Here is an 11,912-nt window from a genome sequence, read left to right as displayed (position 1 = left end):
GGAGGAAGAAAGCAAGAGAGGGGAGGGGAGGAAGAGGATGGCTGGCCTTCAAACGAAAACCATACGACGACAGACGGGCGTGCTCCAGAGGAAAGAGAAGGAGGGGCCACCACTCCTCTCCCATATATCCCACCCCCGGCACCCGCCGGACACCACCCCATATCCGGAAGTCCTCTCCCATCAATCCTTAGCTCTGACATACGCCCAAAACATACCACAGACGCCCGCCTCCCCCGACGGCCTCCGCCCGCTCGTCGCCATCGTCGTCGTCGTCCCCGTCCCAAATCGCGCCCTCCGTCGCACCCCCGCCCGCTGCGGTCTCCTCGCACCGCCTCGCCCGCTCGGACTGCCAGCAACGATCTCGCTTCGCCGCCCCTCCGACGTTCTCCCGCTCCCTGCTCTCCTGACCGCCGATGATCACAGGCGGCAACGCCCACTCTTGTTCCCCTCCTCCTCGTCTTCCCCCGCGTCTGTCCACCGCCTCGCCTCACGTGTCGCCGCTCCGGCTCTTCTCCGCCCGACGAACCTCTCTTTTTAGAATACCGCCCGCCGCATTGCACATCTTCTTGCAACGCCAGATCCAACGCTACCGCCCTCAATCTGTCATACTATCATCAGCCCCTCCCTCTTCTGATCCCGCCTAGCCCGTCCGCCCTCTCAAGGCCGCGTACCTTCACCGCTCACGCTTCCGTCATCGCTCGTAATGCGTCCTACACACTCGCCCGCTGGATCTGCAGTACTCGCTCGCGGACGGATCTTCGCGCCTTGCCCTGATGGCAGGCCTCCCATCTTCCGAATCTAACCTTGCTTCTCCCCCTCCCGACCACACGTCTTCGCCTTGATCGCCCCTTCCGCACAGCTACCATTCGTCCTGGCAACTTCCCACCCGCTCGCGATCCATTCCCGACCCCCTCCCCGCGGACAACCCCGCCACCCCGGTTATTCACCAAGTCCCGACCTCTCGTCTCCTCGCACCCGCACCCGCAGCCTCAACTCCCTCAGCGCCCTCCGGCGTCCCAGTCCCCGCCCGCCCTCACGCCGGGCCCACTCTTCTCCCGCCCGCGCGCAGATCTGGTGGCGCACGCCCGTACGTGTCCCTACCTGACATACCTACGTTCTTCGCCTGCACGTACCTACCGCCGCCGCGCGCCCGCCCTGTCTCGCTCGGGCTCGGGTCAACGTGCAATATCACATGCATGCCCGTCCTCCCAAACGCAGTGTCTGCCCACCCACGCTCGCCCGGCAGCTCCCTCGCTATCTCACACCCCAGCCCGAGCCGCTCTGCTGGCACGTCCACTCACCGCGCACCCATTTCCCCGCAGCGCGTCATCTTCCGTCACGTTCGAACGCTTCGTTCGCCGCGGTTACTCCTAACTGCACCTTAACCTGCGCCCGCCTGTTCGACGCGTCTCGACGCACCCTCTGTATTTTTACCAAGCGCGCATGCCGTACCTCCCCCGCGAGCATTCTCCACCGACCCAGCCCTCGCGAGCCTGTTCGTCGTCATGGCATCCCACGCCTCGAGCCCGCGCAGAACGGTCGATGTCGTCGTCCGCCTTCGCAGCTCGAAGCGGTGTGGAGCCCAGCCACCGAGCACTGTCTACTTAGGTTGCCGGGCGGCACCCGCCCTCCACCGTCGACGACACACCTGTCCGCGATTTCTCCATTACAGCGAAAATGACCAGGTCCGCGTCTCCTTTCCTCCCTGCGGCGCACGCCGCAGGTCACGCCGCCCCGCTGCGGTCGTTTATTCTTATGTCGAATTACGCAGGTGACGTCCAGACGGCCGTCTTGCCCCCGCTCGAAGTCTCGATGGTGCGCGGCATAGTAGGCGGCGGCGGCGTCATATCCCATCGCAGCACGCTATGCAATGCGCAATACCGTACGTATCTGCACGTTCTTCCTTCGGTGTCGCGTGCACCGCCCGCTCGCCAGTCTCACCGCCCGCAGCGGCATCCGGTCTCCACCCCACCCGCGCCCTCGAAATATTGCGGTCGGTCTATGTCACACGCCGTCCCGACGGCACGGGGATCTAAGCTGGCCGCCCAGAGCACTCCGCCGATACCGCGTTGGCGAGTCCGTCGATGCACACATGCATTGTCACGTAGGTCCTACGAAAGTGAGCACCGCCACCCCGTCCGTCCAACCTCCCCGCCCGCGTCTTCATTCACCCCCGGCCGTCCCCGGCTGCTCGTGGCCATGACGAAGCACACCCTGCTAAGTAAGTTCAGGCCGCCCATTCTCCCTGCCAATGCCACACGTCCTGCTCAAACTCGCAGCAGACGCGCCGACTTCGCGAACGTCCACTCGACTTCCCACCTGGTCGCTCTCATCGGGTAACGGCAGCCCTGCGCGTTACGTTCCCCCGAGCTTCCCGCACGCGCCCGCGCCTACCGCCATCGGCGCAACCCTCGAATGCCATCTCCCCGCGCCATCTCGACAATCGGCTCCCAATACAACGATGATGCACCCATCTCTCGCCCGATCTAGGTTCTCCTCCCGCGTCCGCTCGCCTACCAGTGTCCACTCGCGTCAGGATGATCTGCACGCATCACCCGCCTACGCCCCGCGTCGAGATCGCTCAGGCCGTCCTCCACCGGCGTCCTCTCCTGCGGTACGGCACGCCTGTCATCACTGATCCCGTGCGCATACGGCGATGTCGCGTTCCCTCTGTCGCCGCCCCTTCCTGCGTTCTCCTGCTCCTTCCAGCGCGGCTTATCTCGCCTGTCTAGGGATTCCTGTACGTCTGTGATGCCTCTCTATGATTCAGTCAATACGCGATCGGTAAGTTCAGTTCTTACCCCCAGTCATCCACTCGCATACCTATTCCGTGCATGCATGCCTGATTGCCCGCCTGCTCACTGTTCCGTTCCCACTATACCCCAGAGCGGGACAGAACACACCCCGACGCGTCCCGTGTCCGAATCCGTATGTATCGAGATGCGCCCGCGCCCCATGTACATCACACACATCTATGTTTAGCTTTTCGCACCACACATCGCGTCGACATCAGACGATCCTGGACTCGGACTCAGATGCGCTTGCACAGCAGCGCTCTCTGTACAGGAACAGGACGCTGTCCTGCCTATACGCAGACCTCCCGTGACGAACACCCTCCGCCCGCTGACCGCCGCACGCGACCGCCCTACAAACAAAGGCATTTCTACGCATATACACGCACCCCAAGCCTCCCGCCTCACCTCGACGCGTCCGGCAGCCTCTGCCCGACAGCGACCGATCGCACGCCCGGAGGCCAATCTGCACCTATCTGAGCATCTACATCTAGGGAATATGCGATCGGTGGCGCCGGTACGGTCTAACGCGAACGCGACGTGTTTTACGTCCCAGGTCGTTACGATCGAGGCTACGTACCGTCGCGCGCCCGACTAGCGTACATAGCGCGTCCACACCCCCTGTCTCCTGAATCCTGGATTGTGGCTCCTGGCTGGCGTCAGGGTGTGCTGCACCTATCGTCGCGCGCCCGACCAGCGTCCATAGCGCTAGCGTCCACACCCCTGTCTCCTGAGTCCTGGATTGTGGCTTTTACTCTTGGCTTATGTCCATGTATGCTAGTAGACACGGAGCTACGGCGATCGCCCGACGACGTCGATCGTCGTCGTCGTCTCCACGCCCGTTCAAATTCGCACTCGCACCCGCAACCACCGTCGCGCCTCCCGGCGGGAGGGCGATCGTGCCCGCCGTCGCCTCGCGCAACCGTCAGGTAGCGTCAGGTCCTCGGCGCCGGCGTCCATTTGCCCCGCCGGCAGCGCGGGGGAGAGCAAAAAGCACATGGCGCGACGCGGTGCGACGCGCGGATGCACCCGCCCCTGACCGTCGTGCGCGCGATCGGCCCAGTGCGCGCGTTTGAACGCCGGACGCGGTCGCGCGCTGAGAACGCCGGACGCTGTCGGATCCGGCGGGTACAGCGCGCTGCGAAGCGTCGGTATGGAGGGGAGCAGGGTGGTGTGGCGTATGTACATACGGGCGGGCAGGAGTCCGCGGACGTGCGTGCTGGGATCGGGAGCCCGCGGGGAGGGAGGGATAGAAGCCGGAGGGCGATCGCAGGCTGGTTTGAAAGCCGAGCGATCTCTCCATGTCTAGACGTACGCGTCCTCCGAGGTGTTGCTGGAGGACGGTCTAGAGAGGTGGCTGTCGCATGGCGTACTGGGTCTTTGGGAGGCTCGATCCTGCCCGTGCGAGTCGTTCAACGTGGGCTGGCTCAGATCGAGGCCCTCTATCTTCATGGAAACGATTGAGGAGGTTGGGATTACAGTCGGTGGCATTAGGACCACGCTCGAGAGCAGACTGTATGCATAGTTCGTGAGGGACCGTCGGTCACGGTGGAGGAGGCCAAGGAGGAGACAGCGATGAGGTCATCGACCCAGACTAAACTAACGGACACTCCGGGCCGGGAGCCGCTCGCACATCTTGCGCACCTCCTCTCGTCTGCCATCGCCATCTTCTTCTACCCGTTCTACGACCTAGGCCACAGGAGCAGCATAAAATATGAAGGACTAGGACGAGATATGCTCTGCCGCAGATAGAGCTTTCGTTCACCTGCGTCCAACTACGGACCGACACTGCACTCGCCGAAGCCCGATCTCTTCTAACTGAATCTTGGGAATTCGACCTCTGGCTCTCGCAAAACCATCTACACTGTCGCGCCTTTGTCTCTCTATGCGATAGAACTCTCCCCTTTGTAGAGTACCTGGTGGAATACCACAGCCAGTGCATTCCGAATCATTGCACATGCGCGGACATCCGGAGCAGCAGCCATGTACTTGCACTGTACTGGTACGTTCCCCCTTCCTCACCTCCTACATCTCCGCTGACAATTCGGACGCAACAGGGAAGGACAGCACCGGTCTCCTCGCGTCAGCCATCCTCATGGTACGCCGCGCAAGAACATACACCCACCTCCGAGACGCGCTGACCCTGTGCTTGCAGCTTCTCGGAGCGCGCGACGAGAAAATCGTCGCCGACTACGCCCTGACCGAGGTCAGAATGCAGCCGGTGATGCCCACGCTCACCGCCCGGTTCCACAACGACACCGGCTTCAGCGAGAACATGACAGGGCTGCAAAGCATGAGCGTTTCGAAGTGCATGTTCCCGTTCTACAGGCATATGCGAAGGGTTACTCACAAACATGCAGGCCACAGACATGCAAGCTATCTTGGAGATGATCCGATGCGAGTACGGCGGACTCGAGAGCTATCTCAAGACACCCGTACTGCTCGCAGACTCGGAGACGGCGACTTCATGCGTATCTGGCAGAACGTCTCAGTGCAGATTCTATCTCCCGCTGCTCCAACTCGCCATGTTGGTCGTCCCGCGGCATAACACGCCCGCTTCTAACAGGAACATTGTCTTATGCAGCTACCTAGCGACTCTTCGCTGTTCCGTGATCGCGGACGCACCTCAACGTTGCCACGCGTCCGCAATTGAGCACCTCTAGTTACGGGACCCACGACGGACACATCGCGCTGACCAAACGGGACAGACGGGTCCGGGATGGCGTGCGGCGTCACACGACAATATCGGTCAGATGCCTCGCGTCCATTCCGAGAACACGCTGCTCATCGATGTTCGCGCAGATTGCCCGAGCGGTCGTGGTTCTCCGGGAACCTCCGTGGCGCCGGGGCGGTGGACGCCCTTTCTGCGAATGGCTGCCACAGTAAAGCAGGGCGGTCCTGTGTGCGCTCCGAGTCGAGCTCGGCGGCGGTGCTCGAGATCTTCAAGCCTGTATCGCCGATGTGGTTTGGGTGACTGCATCTGTCAGTCACCTCCCGACGAGTACAAAGGAGGAAACAATGCTGTACGGGATGGTAAGACGACGACATGTCGTAGTGACGCAGTCGCTGAGCTGTACAAGGACCTCTTGTGCTCGACATTTCTCCGGACCGATCCGCGTGCCATAAACCCGCCGTTTCGAGTTTCCTATACACATTCTTCTTCATGCACGCTCGTAGTACACGCAAAACTCATGACATACAGGTAACCAACGACATATTTGCATGCAGCCCTTGTCTTTCCCGCTACGTCTTCCCTGCCAGTGCATCCCAACCACACGTCCCTGCGCCCGCCACATCCCGCACCGCGTTCCACACCGCCGGTGCGCTATCGCAAGCACCGCCAGCCAACTCTATTTTATAGACCTTCCTCATTCCCGCGCACCGAACACGCACCCGTCTCTCGTCTCTCAGCACCCGCTTGCACATGGCCCGCGTCGCGTGGGGCCCGCGAAGCCCCAGGCACGCGCGCGTCGAACGTCGCCCGCCTTCTATCCCCTGCCGCGCGCGGGCTCCGGGCCCGTCGCGCTCCCCGTACACAACACCGCGATCCCTCTCTATCGGGCAGCCCTGGGAGACGCGTCGCTAGCGCGCCCGGCACGTTCCTCGCGACGCGCCCCGCCCCACCGCACCCCTCCTCCATCATACAAAACATTTACTTATCTCCAGTTCCGCCCGCTCCCCGTCCCTGCCGTTCACAGGCCAGCGTCGGTACACACCAATACATATAATCACATGTCGCACATGTCGGAGCGCAGAGGATGGCCCATCACGCGGGTAAACGTCGACGCAGTCTATCTGCGCGACGAGATCGACGCGCCCCCTGGGGGAGGAGCGCGTTTCAGATAGCGATCAGACCGACGGCGCCGTTCTAAGTTCTTCCACGGACGGCGTTCCAGCAACGCGGGTGCGCGGCGTCGGACGCGCCAACGCGGTGCTCAGATTCGTCGACTGCGTGCCCGGATCGCGCGATACCGCCGGTACCGTTACGCCCGCTGGCTCCCGTCCGTCGGTTACCCGGGCACTTCGCGCAAAGTGGCGAGGGTGCCTAGGCTCGGCGGGCGATAGCGGCGCGTCCACACGCACCGCGTCGACAAATTGAAGTTGGCGCACTCCGCGCGTGCAGCGTGCGTCCGGTATCTACGTTCGCAATTCGTCATTAGGTCATAGTAGGCTCTACGTACACGATTATGATGGAAATATTAGTAGTGCGTGCTCGGAAGCATATGGACACCCCGTCCGTCCATATGGTGCCAACTCGACAGCGGCCTGGCCAGCGCGGCCCTACACCGCGCGCTTCGACTTGCCGCGGATGGCCTTCCCGTACCGGTAAAAGCAGAACGGAATCGGGATCTGCAAGTCAGCGACGCCAAGGAAACGTCAGCAATCTGTCCATGGACGCGACCGACGAGCGCGAGTACTCACGAGAGCGAAGGAGATAAAGCCCCAGACGGAGGCGGCCCATCCGTTTCCGAGGTTGTGGAACATGGCGGAGATGAACAGCGGCGTCGCAGCGCCGAGCCCGGAACGGATGACAATCTTCGCGGCGAGGGCAGACGCGACGTATCCGGGGAACGCGTCAATGATGTACGCATTGGCGGAGAAGTACAGCACGACCACTAGAGAGCGAACGCGTCAGCAAACCATCCGAGATATTCTGAGAGACGTAGCACTCACTTCCGAAGCCGAAGGGAATGCCGGCAGAGCAAGGGCCCACCCAGTTACCGCCACCAGGCATGACCGTTGGTGGACTCGTCCATCCGAAGATGAACATGCCTAAGGCACGTCGTCAGCAAAAATATACAGTACGATGCATATAAACGTACCGATGGGAATGAACCAGCAGCCGATCATCATACCGATGAGACGGTCCTCGGGGTCGGCATGTCCGCCCTTTTCCTTCGCGCGGCGCAGGTAGTCCCTCTCGAGACGGGGAGTCACGAACAGGGCGAGCCCGACGCCGATCAACACCGAGCAGAACATCAGGCCGGTGATGCCGTCGTTGTACCCGTAGCCCTCAGAGAAGACGATGGGGAAGCTGAAGAAGAACGCGTACTACAAGAATATTAACTGTGGCGCCCGTGATTGAAGACGGGTAGACTTACCAAGAGACCGTAGATCAGAGACGCATACATGGACATGAGAGTCAGGATGGGTTCCGTCGCAATCATCTCTGCAGACTATGTGAGCAACTAGAGGGAATAGATATCAACAGGGGAACTCACGGAACGGCCGTATGGCGGTCTCGACGACGATCTCCTTCAATGACTTCCTAAACAGCTCTTGCTCGGTCGTGATGTGCGGGTCGCCCGTCTCCGCACGGAGCCGCTTCGCCCTCTTGAGTAGAATTGCGGGCGCGTACGTCTCCGGGATTGTCGCGCACATACACGCCACCACGCCGGCAAACATCATGTTGACCTGCAGGGCGCACGTCAGAGTCGTTGCCGCGTAGTAGCCAGGACTGCTTACCCAGAAAATCCACCGCCAGCCGACGGTCTCTCCGATGAAGCCGCCGACGATAGGTCCGAGGACGGGGCCGCTACGGTCCGAGTTTAGTGGCGAGTTCATCAAAAGAAAGCAAGTGACTCACCCGTAAGGCGCAGCCGCAAACAGCGCGACCGCGAAGCCGCGCTCGTTGTTGTCCCATATATCAGCGATGGCGCCTCCTGCGAGCGCGAACGGCCCGGAGCCAAACAGACCGCACAGGAATCTTGACACGAGCAGGGTGCCGATGTTTTTCGCGAGTGCGCAGGGGATGTTGAAGACTGAGGTGGCCGTCAGCGATACGAACGAACATGTGCAACTCAAGACGTACTAATGTATATTACGAATGGCACGACCCAGAACGGACGCCTTCCATGAAGCTCGCTCTGTCAAAGACCGTCAGCTTGTGCAGTGCGCGAGACGAGAATAGCAACGTACCAGTGGCGCGAGGATCAATGGTCCTATACCAAACCCGATGATCATAAGAGAAACACTGAGTGCGACGACGACCTCGGAGACCTGGAACTCCTCCATGACGCCGCCGAAATCACCGGCAATAATGGCCGTGGCGAAAGCAATCGCCACGACCGAGAGTGCGCAAACGAACGTGATATCTGCGTCGAAGGCTTGTCAGAGACTGGTTGACCGCGAGCGAAAGGTGCAGCGGATACTCACACCACTTGTAAGCGTTTTTCCAATTACGTGGGTCTTCAGGGTCGTTCTCGTACCAGGTCACGAGCTTAACCTGCTTGAGTCGGAACGCCTTCTCGGGGTCCGCGAGCACAGCAGGAAGCTTGTGGTAGCGAGAAGGAACCGGACGAAGGGCGAGGTCGGCAGTGATGTATCCAGTTTTTGAAGTGACCCGGTACTCGTCTGTGAAGCCACCTTCTACGGTATTTGTCGTCTGGAACGGGAAACTGATATCAGGGCGATCGGGGTCATGAGAGGCGGGGTTATGAGGGTGGCTCCCTGGCGCGAGTGGGAGCTGAACATGACCGGGTGCGTGCTTCTCGACTGCCGTCGCGGCGTCGTCGTCGAAGGCTTCTACCGCGGCAGTCTCGTTATGTCCGATAGATGCCATATTGAGGAGGTAGAACTCGAGAAGGAGCGGAAGACGAGACCGTGTCGGAGGGGCTGGACAGCGAGTAGAAGCTCAGGTGCGCTGTATTGTGCCCCGCGCTTCGAATATATAGTACGGGGACCCATAGTAGTGTACAATGACTGGAGGGAAGTTGTAAGTGTCGGAAGCGGGTCGGAAAGGCGAACAGAGAGACGCACCTTGGACGAGTTACCGCTTTCGTCGAAGAACGAACATTCCGCTCGTATTCCGAGGCGGACGGACGAGCAAAAGCGCAGGCGCTGCTTCCTGAGGTCTTCGTGAGCGACACCCCATGACCTGCTTGCGGACGACTCACGGAGCATTTGGAGTGTCCTTGGCGGTATCGGCGTAAGTACGTCCGACGGTGCGGAAGACGTCCGGAGCGGCGAGCAGATGACTGAGCACGACGAGCTCCTTTCACATAAGCGCCCGTTCTCTGCTTCTTTCCCGCGTCTCGATTAGGCAGTTCTAGTGTTCGCGCCTTCCTACAAATCAATGGAAAGCGGGTCGTTTTCCGGCCGTTTACTAGAAAAAGCCCACTCATGCGCAGAAACACGTATAAATTAATGATATACAATTGCGAGTGGTCGGTATCTAGCACGAAGTCGCTGGCCGACTCGGGCGATCAAGGCTCGTGCATATCGTACCCTCCTCTTCCTCCGAGTGATCGAGCGTGTATAAAGAAAGCATGTCATCGAGAGAGGCTTGGTTCCGAGGGATACTCCTCCTCTCTATCTCTTCTCGTGACAGAGCTCCGATCGAACTCATTGTCTCTCGGCGGGTAGGAAAGACCGCACACGCCCTGTCAAACTGGAACGTGCACTCGTCCGCCGCCGCATTGCGAGCAGACTGATCCACCTCCCGCAGGTTGAGCATAAGCCGGGAGACCATTATTGATGATAATCTGGAAAAATTCAGAGTTGTGAATTCACGAGGCCGTCTGTATCAGCGCGCCAGCGACTCACGGCTCCTCATAGGCTGCAATGATCCCGCTGAAAGTTGTGGCAAGCGCCATAACAACATGCAAGACGTTCAGACACAGGAGGACACTATAATCATCATATCAGCCCAGAGTCATAGTGGTCGGGTCCGAAATTGACGCACAGGAAGTATATCGAGCCTGTACATGCGCGTCAGCAGAAGGACAGCATACGCGCGCAACACATTCTCTGCTCACCATCCCGAAGGATCATCTCCGACAATGACACCCTCATGTTGGCGTCCACGGCTGCTCTCCAGCCGCGGAACGTCTTGAACCATGTTACACCAATGACGATAGCGTCACCCAAGATCGCAGAAGCTCGAGTCAAGATGAGAACTATCCGGCATGAGCTGTTGTCTAGCGGCGCGCGAAGATAATCACTCACGTCTATAAAATGCGGTACAGGAGGTATGATCAGCCAGTGTACATAGCAGATAAGATTTGACGTACGCCGTATAGAGTTCATCGGGGACAGCTGCGATGGCGATGCACCCTACAGGATCACCAACAGTGTCGGGGACTGAGATAGCGAACAAATACTGCGTGCGTAAGCGTGACCCGTAAATAGAGGTCCGCCTCGTCGAAAAACGAATGGCACTGACCAGGTTGGTGCCAACCGGCACGCAAAGCAGCACAAACACGAGGAAAAATAACATTATATTGCGGTCGGCGATCGCGCGGATGCGCATGGCCGAGAATACTTGTAAGACTCGACATCAGCACTTGACGTCGGCTGGGCGGAAGGAGATACTTACTGGCCCATACAAAGTAGGGTATGATCTCCAGGGTCTGGCCAGCGCGAACGAGGGCGTTGCAACTGCGCTCTGATATCAGCGACCTCGGCGGGGAGCTCCTCAATGCGCGCCTCACGCGTACCTCTAAAGTCTATGCATAAGCTTCATGCATATCGATACGCGGGAATACTTACCGTCTCCGACATCGTAGAGCGGTACGATATCATGCTCACCGGGTATTTGAGCAGGGACGAATACCGGTTGAGGAGGAAGATTGCCGTTGTTCGACTGAAAGGCATGTTCCAGAAGAGCCCCGCCTCTCGGTCGAAAGTGATACATAGTTCGTATAGCATAAGTGCTGAAGTCGGGTAGTCACCGGTCAGCTACTGGTACAAGAGTCGAGCCGTTAGGTGAGCGCGTACCTAACATCCCGGCCATCGATGATTTCTCAACAAGTCTAGAGTGATTCGTGAGCGCCTCAGACGAGCAATATGGGGTGTAACTCACGTAGTTCTGTAGTAGTCGATGAGATACGTGGCTGCAGCAGAATCGGCCATACTGTCGGTGGTCTTTGGTACGAGCGATTGTTGACGGCCGTCGCATGCTCCACCGTCCTATATAGGCCGGCCGATGAATATCCCTTCGCTTCCTCCCTTTTGCGAGCTGCGCGAGAACCATGTAACATGCGCACTCCAACACGACGCCGTCGATACATCGTGTTCTCTGGAGAGCACACACATTGCTCCTATGTTCGAGAACATGTCGGCGCCGCGTCAGCGCTCAGCAAGGCACAAGGGCGAAGGGCACGTGCGGCGCGCCGGGGA

General features: G+C 59.7%; 3 protein-coding genes across 3 annotated transcripts; 1 reads left to right on the top strand and 2 right to left on the bottom strand.

Moving 5' to 3' along the window:
- Positions 1-4,775: 4,775 nt before the first annotated feature.
- TRAVEDRAFT_54311 (uncharacterized protein) lies at positions 4,776-5,183 on the top strand (the record flags this gene model as incomplete). The annotated part of the gene is made up of 4 exons (XM_008047230.1): positions 4,776-4,794; positions 4,850-4,890; positions 4,948-5,099; positions 5,153-5,183. The coding sequence occupies 4 exons, from the start codon at positions 4,776-4,778 to the stop codon at positions 5,181-5,183; spliced, it is 243 nt and encodes an 80-aa protein (XP_008045421.1).
- Positions 5,184-7,073: 1,890 nt separating this feature from the next.
- TRAVEDRAFT_136728 (MFS general substrate transporter) lies at positions 7,074-9,354 on the bottom strand (the record flags this gene model as incomplete). The annotated part of the gene is made up of 11 exons (XM_008047229.1): positions 7,074-7,142; positions 7,215-7,408; positions 7,467-7,565; positions 7,616-7,844; positions 7,895-7,962; positions 8,015-8,207; positions 8,259-8,328; positions 8,380-8,554; positions 8,605-8,659; positions 8,712-8,887; positions 8,949-9,354. 11 exons carry the CDS (start codon positions 9,352-9,354, stop codon positions 7,074-7,076), a joined length of 1,734 nt encoding a protein of 577 aa, XP_008045420.1.
- A 1,471-nt stretch (positions 9,355-10,825) lies between these two features.
- On the bottom strand, positions 10,826-11,839 carry TRAVEDRAFT_176091 (uncharacterized protein; the record flags this gene model as incomplete). Its single annotated transcript, XM_008047228.1, has 6 exons — positions 11,596-11,839; positions 11,511-11,545; positions 11,283-11,446; positions 11,110-11,173; positions 10,957-11,054; positions 10,826-10,893 (listed from the first exon to the last, which is right to left on the bottom strand). Coding segments are annotated over exons 1-6 (477 nt in total), but the record flags the coding sequence as incomplete, so codon positions are not given.
- Between the last annotated feature and the right edge of the window lie 73 nt (positions 11,840-11,912).

The sequence above is a fragment of the Trametes versicolor genome (genome assembly GCF_000271585.1).
Source record: "Trametes versicolor FP-101664 SS1 unplaced genomic scaffold TRAVEscaffold_16, whole genome shotgun sequence".
Taxonomy (NCBI): Eukaryota; Fungi; Basidiomycota; class Agaricomycetes; order Polyporales; family Polyporaceae; genus Trametes; species Trametes versicolor.
This window is presented reverse-complemented; position numbering and strand designations above follow the sequence as displayed.